Source organism: Girardinichthys multiradiatus, chromosome 12 (assembly GCF_021462225.1).
Source record: "Girardinichthys multiradiatus isolate DD_20200921_A chromosome 12, DD_fGirMul_XY1, whole genome shotgun sequence".
Lineage (NCBI taxonomy): Eukaryota > Metazoa > Chordata > Actinopteri > Cyprinodontiformes > Goodeidae > Girardinichthys > Girardinichthys multiradiatus.
The window spans coordinates 31,151,461-31,164,176 of record NC_061805.1 but is presented as its reverse complement, the minus strand read 5'-3'; the positions used below and the strand labels follow the sequence as shown (position 1 = coordinate 31,164,176).

The 12,716-nt window shown below is 40.4% G+C and overlaps 2 protein-coding genes across 2 annotated transcripts; both read left to right on the top strand.

The window, feature by feature from the left end:
* The first annotated feature begins 678 nt into the window (after positions 1-678).
* Positions 679-8,313, top strand: mthfd2 (methylenetetrahydrofolate dehydrogenase (NADP+ dependent) 2, methenyltetrahydrofolate cyclohydrolase). Its single transcript, XM_047380434.1, has 8 exons — positions 679-873; positions 4,024-4,208; positions 4,666-4,788; positions 4,896-5,048; positions 5,147-5,254; positions 7,288-7,380; positions 7,466-7,591; positions 7,678-8,313. Exons 1-8 carry the CDS (start codon positions 794-796, stop codon positions 7,824-7,826), a joined length of 1,017 nt encoding a protein of 338 aa, XP_047236390.1. The 5' UTR covers positions 679-793; the 3' UTR covers positions 7,827-8,313.
* Positions 8,314-9,508: 1,195 nt separating this feature from the next.
* arl6ip4 (ADP-ribosylation factor-like 6 interacting protein 4) lies at positions 9,509-12,465 on the top strand. The gene is made up of 5 exons (XM_047382263.1): positions 9,509-9,748; positions 9,821-10,138; positions 11,817-11,934; positions 12,017-12,086; positions 12,169-12,465. The coding sequence occupies exons 1-5, from the start codon at positions 9,589-9,591 to the stop codon at positions 12,223-12,225; spliced, it is 723 nt and encodes a 240-aa protein (XP_047238219.1). The 5' UTR covers positions 9,509-9,588; the 3' UTR covers positions 12,226-12,465.
* The last annotated feature ends 251 nt before the right edge of the window (positions 12,466-12,716 follow it).

Below are 12,716 nucleotides of genomic sequence, written 5' to 3'. Positions count from 1 at the left end.
GGAGATTAAATGACACACAAGTGGACCAAGTTGCACTGCATTTTATTTAGGGGTGTGAGTATGTACAGTCATATTCCATAAATTAGATTATGAGTTCTGATGAGAATCATTTGTCAGATTAAAACTGCCTTTTGTAAATAACCTTTAAGCAGGTATTAAACACACTTTTCATTAAGCCCTCATTTCTGTATTAAAAATGTATTTTATTGGTCTTATAGTATTCTAATCTGAAATGTCGTGCTTTCATTAGCTGTAAGCAGAAAGTCATCATAATTAACAAAAATAAAGACTTGAAAACATCCGTTTTTGTGTAATTTGTCTATATAATGTGTTTCATTTAGTTAATTGAGTTACTGAAATAAATCAACATACTAAATTCTAATTTATTAAGTATGAATGTATACTTTCCAAACAATGAATGTATTATTTCATTTAAAAAAAAAAATGTTGGTCTATTACATAAAATTCCAATAATTTTACTTTTGTGGTTGTGGCGTGACACAATTGTGAAAAAGTGCAGAGAGGGGTCTGAATGCGCTGCATTCAAGCAGCTCCGAGCGGCTGTGGGAGCAGATAAGTGTGCATGAAACCTATCAGAGGGGAGTGGGGGTGGGAGATAGCGGTGACGCAGGGACCATGACTGAGGGAGGGCAGGGCTTTAAAGCCTCCCTTGGTCCTCTTCCTCTTTCCCCAGACGGTGCTCTGTCAAGCCGGGTGGAGGAGGGGCTCTCCGTGTGCGTGTTTCATAACCAGTCGGTGGTGGTGTGTCTCCTTCCTTCTCAGAGGATCAAAAATGGCAACGATAAGGACTCTCAGGAAACTGTGCCAGCACTTCCAGCATCAAGCCAGTAGCCTGCACACGTCCGCCTCAAGGTGAGCCGATCTTTCCGGCGTAAAAAAACCGAGGGAAATTAGTCGCATTCATTCACGGCAAACGGAGCGCTGCCGTCGAGCACTTAAAGAAAACAGGGCTCGAATTGTGTCCTGAACGCCCCTCGGCACACCGCCTCTGTGTTATATCAAGCGCACACGGATGGAGTTGCTGTTTTTGCAGAGCGGTTTGTTAGATTTGGTCGTACCGAATGTCCCCAGTTTCATAGGTTTTCTGCTTCATGGTGCGCCTCTAGCGGTATGCCGGTAACATTACAGCTCAATGGCTGGCTGATGAAATCGGGAAGAGCGTTTGCAGCTTGGGGGGGGGGGGCTGAAAGAGACCAGATCCATGCAGATGTACGGGCATTCAAGTTAAATAGATTTTAATATAATAATTAAAAAAAAATTATAAATAGACAAAGTATTTTAGTGTTAATCTTAAATGCAAAATGTATATATATTTTTTTGTACAATATCGGCCTAATTACTGCTCGGGGTGGGTTCTTTAAGTAAATGGTATGTTTTAGAATATCTAGTTAACGATTATTGAATTACTAAATTAGTTGACGATTCTTTCAATAGTCAATTAATCATGATTAATCCGATTGTTTCACCCCTAAAATGTATTTATTAAAATGTTTTATTTTAGTAACAAAGACTTTTAATCACATGTGCTTCATGAAATTATTGAAACTGCGGTTTATCAAATAGATTCTAAAATTGTATTTTAGTAAACTTCAGATCAAATATGTTGTGTTCAGTTTGTCTAAAAGAAAAAAAAAGCACTAGTTGTGATCAGGGGGACGTCACATCCCAGTTGAGTACATTTGTTTTTTTTGTTTTTTTGTGTAAATGTTGGAAAAACAACATTTTCTTGTTCACAATTTCAAATATAAACTTTAATAATGATAGCAATTAATTTTTGTATTTCCATCTGTGAAGTAAGCCAAGCACAAAGAGAACAAACAATTAAACCATAAGGCAATTAAGTAGCGAAATCAAACATATATTTTGTAAAGTAAATATTTTACTCGTACTTGTTGTCTTCCGCTTATCTGGCACTTTTATTTATGTATTCATCTTGATAACATACTTTGTTTTTCAAACCAATTAAACTCTTTGCTGTTTGCCTGTTGAAAATGTTTTTCCTTGAGGTTACTGACAGAGCCATAACAAAATATTGCTTTATCTATTTAATTATTAAATAATGTACTCTGTGTTAGGTCTTGGTTCAATAGGCTATGTGCAATCATTTCAATATGTTTTAATAAACATTGAACCAGTCTGACCCTTGGCTTGTAGCAAATTTGGTTTTTTGGCCGTCAGTGTATTTGACTTTGACATCCCTGCTGCAGAGGGTATAGAGCTGGTCCAGTGTTCCACGGCCGGGACGAAAACCACACTGCTCCTCCTGAAGCCGAGGTTCGACTATTGGCCGGACTCTCCTCTCCAATACCCTGGCGTAGGCCTTACCAGCGAGGCTGAGGAGTGTGATCCCTCTGTAGTTGGAACACACTCACCGACCTCCTCCCAGGCCCGGGTTTTTGCCTCTGCCACAGCCCGGGCCGCAGCACGCTTGGCCTCACGGTACCAGTCAGCCGCCTCAGGAGTCCCACAAGCCAACTACAGCCGATAGGACTCCTTCTTCAGCTTGACAGCATCCCTTACTGCCGGTGTCCATCAATTAATTAATTTATTATATTACATTATCTATGCATTTAGAAAATAAATGTATTTGTATTCAGTTTTAATTGACTGGGGACACGTTTAATCAATGATTTATTTATCGAGCTGTGGCACGTTTGTATTGCCGTAGAATGGTAACATTTCAGTCTTGCGTGGTAAAATGTGTCCTGCTGTTTGTCATCAGTTCCATCATACAGTTGGCAAATTTGCACCCCGTGAGGGGAATTTAGTGGAAGCGTGCTGTATGCAGCCTGACCCCCGCAATTACTGGAATCTGATGTTGTATAGAAGCTAAATGAAACCAAATCCCGTGTGTCCTGCACATGATCTGAATGATCACAAGATGGATAATGTCAAACCAATGGTGTTAGCCACATGTTGCTCCTTAACATCTAGACTTTTCCAAATGAGTTAACCTAACATCAAAGCAATCTTTGTAATATCCATGAATGAGCAGAGATGGTTCAATAGTAGAGGTGCACAATATATTGAATCACAACCTTCATGGTAATATCAGTGTTACAATCAGGAAGAGCTGCATGGAATCAATGTTTGGTTGGGTTTATTATTTTATGTTTCATGCATTAAGATGCTCCTTTCCAATAACGTATTTGGCCAGCTACATGCAAATATCTGATCTAGACCTTAGAGACAGAGGTCAAAAAGCTCATGGAAAGAGATTGAGCGTGGAGATGATGGGGAAAAGGGTAGAGGGGAGAAATGTGAGTTAATCCTTATCTATGTCATCATTACAATATTCAACACGTCATGTTTTTCTTAATATTGTGCAGCCCTATTCAAGAACCGGTATTAAAAACATGTAAAAATCCTGAAGCAACTCTACAAATGTAGCTGGTTGATAAATGTCTCCTAAGTCTAAGACATTTGTTTATAAATGCATCTGAAAGAATAGTACAAAAATGAATTTAAATTTGCGTGTGAATCCCCTCTACCTTCTTGCTGCCCTGCAGTCTCTACATATTTCCTGCTGGTTGTGTTACATTTTCCTGGGTTTAATTGGTTTTGGCAGAGCAACAGAGGTGGTTACATCACTGATGATGGCTCATAACTCTCCAGTTATGAGCCATTGGGTTGTGTTTGTTATATAATGCAGTTCAACCTCGCCGAAATGGGACGTAGTAGTGTGGCAGCAGTGCAGACACTTATAAACGCTGTATGCTGATAGTTGGAAGGGGATTTACTCAGGTGGAGATTTACTGCCTCCAGTCTTGGAAACAGGTGTCGGGTATGCGTCGAAGCTGCATGGCTGAGAGGCACTACAGAGTTCTGGTGTTAAAAGTCCTGGTAAATCTAGATCGCTTATTTGGAAATAAGAAGGTTTAAACTGGCATTGAGCAGGTGGTTTACAGTCTGGGTGAAGTGATATCCTCAGCTCAGTTTTCATTGTTCAATTACTATTTATAGGAAATGAATGTAATGCTTCCTTGTCTTACTCACTGTTAGGGCAGAGGCGGTGGTCATCTCAGGGAGGAAGCTGGCACGTCAGATCCGGGAAGAAACCCGGGCCGATGTGGAGCAGTGGGTCTCAACCGGCAACAGGAGACCCCACCTGAGTGTCATTCTCGTTGGAGAAAACCCAGCAAGTCACTCCTACGTTCTCAACAAGACTCGGGCTGCAGCCGACATCGGTAAGCAGGGAGAAACCAACTTCATATGTAAAAGCCGAAAGGCAAATGGTCCCAGTCAGCACTGAGGAGAATTTTCAACTTTGACGCCTTTTCAGTCACCATTTGTTTTTGTTTTTTAGCCACAATTAGTTGCACCCTTTTATAAGTTATATAAAATTAATTTGATACAAGTGTTGAGGAACCATTACTTATGAATATATTAAAGATACATTTTAAATAATGTATGCATTTAACTGCCGTAATGTGAGTGTACAGGATGGGTGTAACCTAACAACCCTGAAGATTATCTGTGTCTGATATCAGAAATAGAATGCTGCTGAGTGCATTATAGGGGGACTAGAAGGGGACTTCTCTTGCTTCGGACCTGGTGGACCTAATGGGAAATATCAAAATGAATTTTTAAATACTTCGTTTTAGCTCACATGTTGGTCTATGTTCTCACCTTTTGCTCCCACAGGAATCTCAAGTGAGACAATTCTCAAACACTCAGAGATCAGCGAGGAGGAGTTACTGGACTTAATTTATAAACTCAACACAGATCCCCGTGTGGACGGCCTGCTGGTCCAGCTACCGCTGCCAGGTATGTTTAAAAACTCTGAATGTCAGATGAGACGCATTGAGTCATATTATCTGCGTTCCTGTTAGCCAAGATGAAAACATATCTAACATATTACTGTTTTCACTCAGACCATATTGACGAGCGCACGGTCTGCAATGCAGTGGCTCCTAACAAGGATGTGGACGGTTTCCACGTGGTCAACGTAGGCCGCTTGTGCCTGGATCAATCCACCATGCTTCCTGCTACTCCCTGGGGAGTCTGGGAAATAATCAAACGCACAGGTAGCAGGACTGGCCTCGTACTGCACATCCTCTCGGGGTATGGGTGCCTGTTTTAAGACGTAAAACAAAAGTTAACTTTCCAAACATGTGTCTTCCAGGTATTCCCACCTTTGGGAAGAATGTCGTAGTTGCAGGACGCTCCAAGAACGTTGGCATGCCCATCGCCATGTTACTGCACACAGACGGCGGTCATGAGAGGCCAGGAGGTGAGTTGTACCTTTATATGTGGCTGGACTGATGTATATTTAAGTACAATATATAACATGCTAAAGTATTCACATCCCTTGAACTTTTTCTTTAATTACAGACTGCAATGTATTGTACTGGGATTTCATGGGTTAAACAAGCAGTGAGAGAAAGCTGATAGATGGTTTTCAACATTTAATCAAAATAAAAATCTAGAAAGTGCAGCATGCCCAAAGGGAATGAATATTTTGTAGAACCACCTTTGATGTAAGGTTGTTGTCCTTCTGGAAGGTGATTCTCTACCCCAGTCCTCAGCCTTTTACAGCCTCTCACAGGTTTTTCCGAGGTTGCCCTGTATTTTCATTGACTCTGATCAACTTTCATGTTGCTGAAGGAAGATCATCCCCACTGCATGATGCTGTGAGCTCCATGCTTCAGGATGGTTGGATGCGTTAAGGGTGATGTGCTGAGTTAGTTTTCCGGCACATTTCACGCTTTGCATGTAGGGGAAAAAATATTTTATTACGGCCTCATCTGACCCGAGCATCTTGCTCCAAATGAAAGCTTTAAATGAGACTTTTATTGCTTTTTGTTCCCGCCCGTCATCCATCAAGGTCAGATTTTTTTTTTTTTATTGTGCAGCTAGTAGTTAACTTTCAACAGATTCTTTCACCTGAGCTGTGGATCCCTGCAGCATCTTCAGAGTTACCTTGGGCCTCTTTTCTTTACTTAATCCTCTATCTTGCCCAGCCTGTCTGTAGGTGGACAGTTGCATATTGGTCTGCAGTTAGGCCATCCTACTTTCATTACCAGATGATGGCTTGAATAGAGCTCTGTGAGATGTTCAAAGCGTGGGATGCTGTTTCAGAACATAATCCTCCTTTTTAAGTTCTCCACAACTTCATCCCTGACCTGTTTGCTGTGTTCTTCAGTTTTCAGAATTGTTTTTGTTCTCTAATGTTCTTTAAAAACCTTCTTTTTAAATAAATGTGCCTTAATACTGAGGTTAAATTACACACAGGTGGACATTAAGGATGCCATCGAGGTCTCTGTAGACCCACATCAAAATACTTATCACAGAAATTTATCCTCAGTAGATGCTGTTTCTTCTGTGGTAATATGGCCTTCGCCCATCTGGAGAATAGGAACACCATAATTCCACAGACTCTGGTCCACAAACTCTCTACACTTGGACTCTGCTCCCCTCTGTGCAACTGGGTTCTGGCTTCTTCACTGACAGGCCGCCGTCTGTGAGGATCCACGTCACCACCTCCTGCACCGACTCCTCCCAGTGCTGTAGGGTTTTTCCAGCTTCAGGTACCTTGGGGTACACCTGTCTGATGACCTCACATGGAGTGTAAACACCTCCACCCTGGTGAAGAAGGCACACCAGCGTCTATATATGCTCTGGAGGCTTGCAGTGCAGGTGTGCAGGACTCGGGAGCTCAGTCTTGACATCCTACTCGTGTGGTGGAGAGTGTTCTGTGCAGCTATTCTGCAGCATAGATGCAGCGCTGCAGATGGTGGTAAAGGCTGCATAGAGGACTGGGGGGGGGGCTTCTACCCTGAAGCCGTGAGGCTGCTTAGTGCAGGACTTCTGCTCAGCTAGATTAGACATTCCAACCTAGCAAAGATGATGTGCTCATTAGTAGTATTTAAGTTGTTACCGTTCTTTAAGGTGCAATTAGTTTGGATCCTGTTTTAAATTAATTTTATTCCACCTCAGGTTAATGTGACAGTATGACAATAAATATCCTTGAATTTTTAACGGAGTGTTGAAGGCGGTGTTTGCTCAGGAGTTTCTGTAGGGTTGTCAGAGTAAAGGGGTTAATGCCACACTTTCTTTGTAAAAGAAAAAAGAAACCATCATTTTCCATCCATGTCACAGTTTTGTACTACTTTGTGTTTGTTTGTCCTAAAAAATCCCAATAAGATACATTGAGGTTTGCAAGTATGTTAAAAAGTGTGAAACATTTGAGGGGTATGAATATTTCTGAAAGGCACTGTATGAGGCAAGAGTTTAATATCTATCATTTCTCCTGATCTGCTGCAGGTGATGCCACGGTCACTATTTCTCACCGTTACACTCCAAAGGAACAGCTTTGCCAGCACACTAAAATAGCCGACATTGTTGTGGCTGCTGCAGGTTTGTGATTGTTTGCTCACATCCGAAATCTTTCAATTATCTTGACTTGCATGTCTTATCTAACTGCTCTCAACATGGTTGTTAGGAATACCCAACCTGATCACAGCTGACATGATCAAAGAGGGAGCTGCTGTGATCGATGTCGGAATAAACAGAGTGCAGGATCCTATCACTGGAAAGAGCAGACTGGTTGGAGATGTGGATTTTGAAGGTATCGGAGATGAAGTTTGATTGGATTTCTGCATGAACTCACTCCTCGTGCATCTTTGTAACTTAGTTTTTTCTGGCCACTTTCAGCTGTGAAAAAGAAGGCAGGATTTATCACACCGGTTCCCGGGGGTGTCGGACCCATGACTGTGGCCATGCTCCTGAAGAACACCGTCAAAGCTGCCAAAAGCGTCCTGCAGTTCCCACCAGAGAGGATCCGCATGGCTGTCGCATCCTAATAGGGCCGCACAGTAAACCTGAGCAACAGTGACACATTCCTCCCAGCACTACCCCCTTGTTTTCTTACTTGGAGCAGCACAGCAAGCTCCACTTTGCACACAGAGTGGAAAGATGATCGCTTGGAGGCTCTTCTTTCTGAGTGTCAAGTCCAGCCATTTTTAGCCTGTTACACTAACTCATGCAGCTGCATGTGCTTTGTAACAGTATTTATCATTTGCAATGTATGTCTTTGATGGTTTTAAAGAGATTGTTTCTATTTATTGCTACAGAGATGCAATATTTTACACATAAATGCAGACATGTGGCAATACATGACACTAAGAAGGAGCAGTGAAGCAGAGTGAAAGAGTCCTGCTTTTTTCAGTTAGTTTAGCCTGATGTAAGAGTACGTTAAGGGCTATAAGGAACAAGATTTATTACAATACGAGCTTTAAAGATTCACTATTGCCTTGCAAAAACAATGAAATAAATGTTGCATTTTTCTGATTGTATTGTTGCTTTTTGTGCATAAACTTTTCAAGACTTGAGTAACTTTATTAAATGGTAAAAGGGACCTAAAATGCTGGACGCACCTGGAACTTTTTGGGACAGAATGTCTACAACTGCAGATCTTTAAACGGGTAGTCTAGCTTTTATAGTGCCTTGCAAAAGTATTCATACCACTTGAACCTCTTCACAGTTTTTCACATTCAAAACAGAAATTTATTCAGATTTACATGATAGACCAACCTAAAATAATGTGTAAGTTTAAAGTAAAAGAAGGAGAATACCTGATTTTCATATTATTTAACAAATGAAAATCTAAAAAATGTGGTGTAGCATATTCCCTGATTCCCCTAAATAAATTGGAGTGCTGCCAGTTTTCAGAAGTTACTTAAACACTGTAGCTGTTCAGTAAAAGCCTGAGGGGTCTGTTGAGAGAACAGTGAACAAAGAGCATCAAAGAGACCGAGGAACACAAAAGACAGGTCAGGGAGAAGGTTCTGGAAAAGTTTAAAGCAGTGTTGGAGGGGGGGCTTTGCAAAGAAAAGCTTGGGACAAAGCTTTTATCTTACTTTAAAACCTTTTCGCATTCATCATCTGAAAACAGAGAACAGCAAGACATGACTAATCCATGAAGCAGCCAAGATGCCCATGGTAACTCTGGAGGAGCCACAGAGAACCACAGCTCAGGTGGGAGAATCTGCTGAAATGACAACTGTTAGTCCAGCACTCCACAAATCTGGCTTTTATGTAAGAGTTCGCTACAAGCCATGTAGGAGACAGTAAATGTGGAAAAGGTTCAGGTATTCAGATGAGACTGGACGTCTGCAAGACAATAAGGCTAACAACTGTGCCACAACCTAATAAAGGACAATAATAGTAACAAATAAATAGGGATCACTTAGATAACCGATTTACAGGACTATGACATTGCAAAGATACTTGCAAGAATTCTTGATTAAATACGCTTACATTGTTTTCATTATTTTTAAGCATATTTATTAAACTAAATATATTGGGATAAACATTATAACGGTCATTTTAAACGTGCTATTATTACCACAACTAGTTGTAATAAGTAAAAAATGTATCCTAATAAAATCTTTATAATTAAAAGTCGTTTCTTTAGGAAAGTTTAAAAAGTTAAAAGTTTGGGTAAATTTAAGGAGGAACTAGGGACGTTTCCTGTTTCCTCAGGCTGACATTCTGAACGAGCAGACTTCCGGAACGCGTTTCCTGCAACGCAGCCTTTATCTGTAAACAACTTGTGTTTCCGAGATGAATCGCAGCACATCATCGGAGAAAAATGCTAGAGAGAAAAAAACACAGAAAAAGAAACGCGGACGGTCTTCTTCCTCCTCCGCCTCCTCTTCCTCTTCCAGCAGGAGCAGGTCGGCTAAGAAAACCTCTCTCAAGAAGAAGAAGAAGAAGAAGACAGGTTGGGACTGGTTTGTTCATTGAAAACCTGTCAGAGAGCTTTTAAGGATCCTGAATATGTGTTTCTCCTCAGATGGAAAAGAGCTACGAAAGAGGCGGAGGGCGCGCTCTTCATCTTCATCATCTACCGCCTCCTCCTCCTCTTCTTCCTCTTCATCTTCTTCCTCCTCAAGCGATGAGAGGAGAAAGAGGAAGAAGAGCAAAGCCAGGAAGAAGAAGCTGAAGAAGCAGAAGGCCAAGCTGAAGAAACAGAGGAAAAAGGAGAAAAAGAAGCTGAAGAAGCTGAAGAAAGACGCAGAGACGCTGCAGACTCCAGTAGTGAAACCTTCCTCCTACCTGGATGTGATGCAGAAGCAAGAAGAGGAAGAGGAGGAGGAGGAGCTGGGGCCAGGTGAGACCTCACACAGGGGTGAGATATATGTGGCATGTTCAACAAATTAAAAACTGTATCTTCTTCTTCGTCTCGTGGTCCCAGCAGCTGGTTTTAGAGACCAGAAGGACAAACATGAATCTTTTCCAGTTACCTGACTGGAACAGATTCATCTGGTTCGATTTTTAAAGTATGATGAATATTTAGTTTTTTTTTTGTTCTGATTATTTCCGTCAATGTGGTGTTCAGTGAACAATGGGAAATTTGAAATTCACATGGAAAAAATTGAAGCTCAGCAGTAATAAATCGGTTGTTAGATAAGAGATACAGTATTAGACCAACTTTGATTATAAAATCGGCTGTTAAAGAAAAAAAAACAAACACATTGAAAAGAGTTTGAGTCTCTGAGGCAGAGTGAATTCAAGAGGATTTCAAGTTAAAAGAAATAAGTGGACTGTGGACCGCTTGCGGTGACTTAAATATTACCACTCATGAAGATGACCTTTGGGCGACCTAAAAATATATATAAAAACTGCTTATAATCTTAGTTCTATCAGTAATCCTGCTTTAAAACTATTATTACAGCTGTCATAATTAAATATGTCCAATGTTTACTTTTTGAAACATTTAAACATCCTTATCAACCTCCATATTTATGATGTTTCCTTTTATATTAATCTGAAGGATGCCCATCTACAGTCCCGTGAAAAATAAGGACACCTAAGAAATGGCGTGTGTTTTAAACATATGGATATTTAATATTAATTTAAACAATACAGAAAATGTCAAGTAATATACAATAACAATACAGCTGAAGGAAATAAAAACATCTGATAAATGTAATAAATATTTCCTGAAGTTGAATAAATTAGGGCAACGCCGCTTGCATTCCCACTAAAAATTACACACTGGTGTATCACATCAGGCTCACAAGATTAGAAGACTTACTGTACATTTTGAAGAAAAACATGAAGGCCAGTCTAAAGTTTAACAAAAAACAACTTCTTGAATAATAGTCTCTGGAGAGAGGAGTCTAAAACTAAATTATTTAGAGACCAGAACAGGGAACCTGTTGGGCGTTAACCAAATTCAGCATTCAACAAAAATAATCTCATGGTTTGGATGGACCTGACCAGCTCGCTATCATAGAGTCCACTACCGGTTTTTCGGTCGATCGGAGGGTGATGAGGAAAATGCTAAACGCAAAGTCCAGGGCTAAGACACAGATCGTGAGCTCATTGAGAGGCTGTGGAGGTGACTTGAAACAGGCTGCACATGCAAGAAACCTCTTAAACATCTCCTCACAGCTGAAGGAGTGGGCCATCTTCCCTCAGACTGTGTTAGTAACTACAAGAAGCTACAAGAAGACATACTGCAGCCGAAGGGGGTGAGACTTGCTATTAGGAGGTAGGGTGTTCTAACCTTTTCCTCAGTTAGAATACATACATTTGTTTATTACGTTTTGTTTCATAAGTGATTAAATGAAACAATTATAAATTTGGTTTAGAGTGCTGTTAAAACTCTTTTTTGCACTGATAAATAACAAACATAAACATATGATCATGTCTAAGCAAATAAGATTATTTTGTGTTCTAAATCTTTTCTCAGTTCTGTACGGTTCCACACTTGTTTAGAACCTGAACTCCACAAATTGATTTCTCGATCCGTTGAACCTTTTTCGGTCCATTGTGTTCCCCAGTCATGACCGATGAGCAGAAGGCCCGGCTCGCCACTAAGAGACCTCTAACTAAGGAGGAGTACGAGGCCAGGCAGAGCGTGATCCGCAGGGTGGTGGACCCTGAAACAGGAAGAACCAGGTCTGACAGAGGATTAACTGTGGCTTAACAACCATGAAATAAAACATTCCCATTTGCAGATGTTTGACTTTCTTTCTTCCAGGTTGATGAGAGGAGAAGGAGAGATCATTGAGGAGATAGTGACCCGAGACAGACACAAAGAGATCAACAAGGTAAGCAGAAGATCATTAGTCTATGTGAAGAACACATTGTTGCTGTTAGCTGGATGGCAAACATCTCTGTTTTATCCCTTAGCAAGCAACAATGGGAGATGGTAATGCCTTCCAGAGAAAACTGGGAATGAACAGGTAGAAGATATCTACACAGCTTCAGTGAAATTTTCCAAACTGCTGAGACCTTCAGAAGAAAAGACCCAGACCGTTTACTTCCTGTTCGTTTCTGAGTCATTCTGATTCTTTTAAATATCTTGTAAAGATTTTCACAGTTTAAATGTATGTTTGAATTATGGCTGCAGGTTTCATCATTTTACATCACACAGAAGCAAACTGTAATTTATACTAAATATGAAACATAATAAATCAGATTCAGTTATTCAATGTTTGTATGTTACGCGAAACACATTTTACATCCATTTTTTGGTTTTTGAATCTGATTTTTTTAATAGTTTTTTTCTTGTTAAAGGAGCCTGACTTTCTTATATTATTTGTGTCATTAAGTTTTCCTACGTTATATATATTCAGTATTTCTAGTTTTTTTTTTTTTGCCTTGGACATTTTCAAGCCAATCTTTATATCCAACCTTTATCCAAGCGTCTTTTTTAAGACAATTAAACTCTGGCCTAT

Excerpts from the sequence above, each read along its gene's own strand:
- mthfd2 (XM_047380434.1), top strand. The coding sequence starts at position 794 with ATGGCAACGATAAGGACTCTCAGGAAACTGTGCCAGCACTTCCAGCAT. Across the intron at positions 4,789-4,895 it reads GGTCCAGCTACCGCTGCCAG|ACCATATTGACGAGCGCACG; the intron begins GTATGTTTAAAA and ends GTTTTCACTCAG. Across the intron at positions 7,381-7,465 it reads CATTGTTGTGGCTGCTGCAG|GAATACCCAACCTGATCACA; the intron begins GTTTGTGATTGT and ends CATGGTTGTTAG.
- arl6ip4 (XM_047382263.1), top strand. The coding sequence starts at position 9,589 with ATGAATCGCAGCACATCATCGGAGAAAAATGCTAGAGAGAAAAAAACA. Across the intron at positions 9,749-9,820 it reads GAAGAAGAAGAAGAAGACAG|ATGGAAAAGAGCTACGAAAG; the intron begins GTTGGGACTGGT and ends GTTTCTCCTCAG. Across the intron at positions 11,935-12,016 it reads CCTGAAACAGGAAGAACCAG|GTTGATGAGAGGAGAAGGAG; the intron begins GTCTGACAGAGG and ends TCTTTCTTCCAG.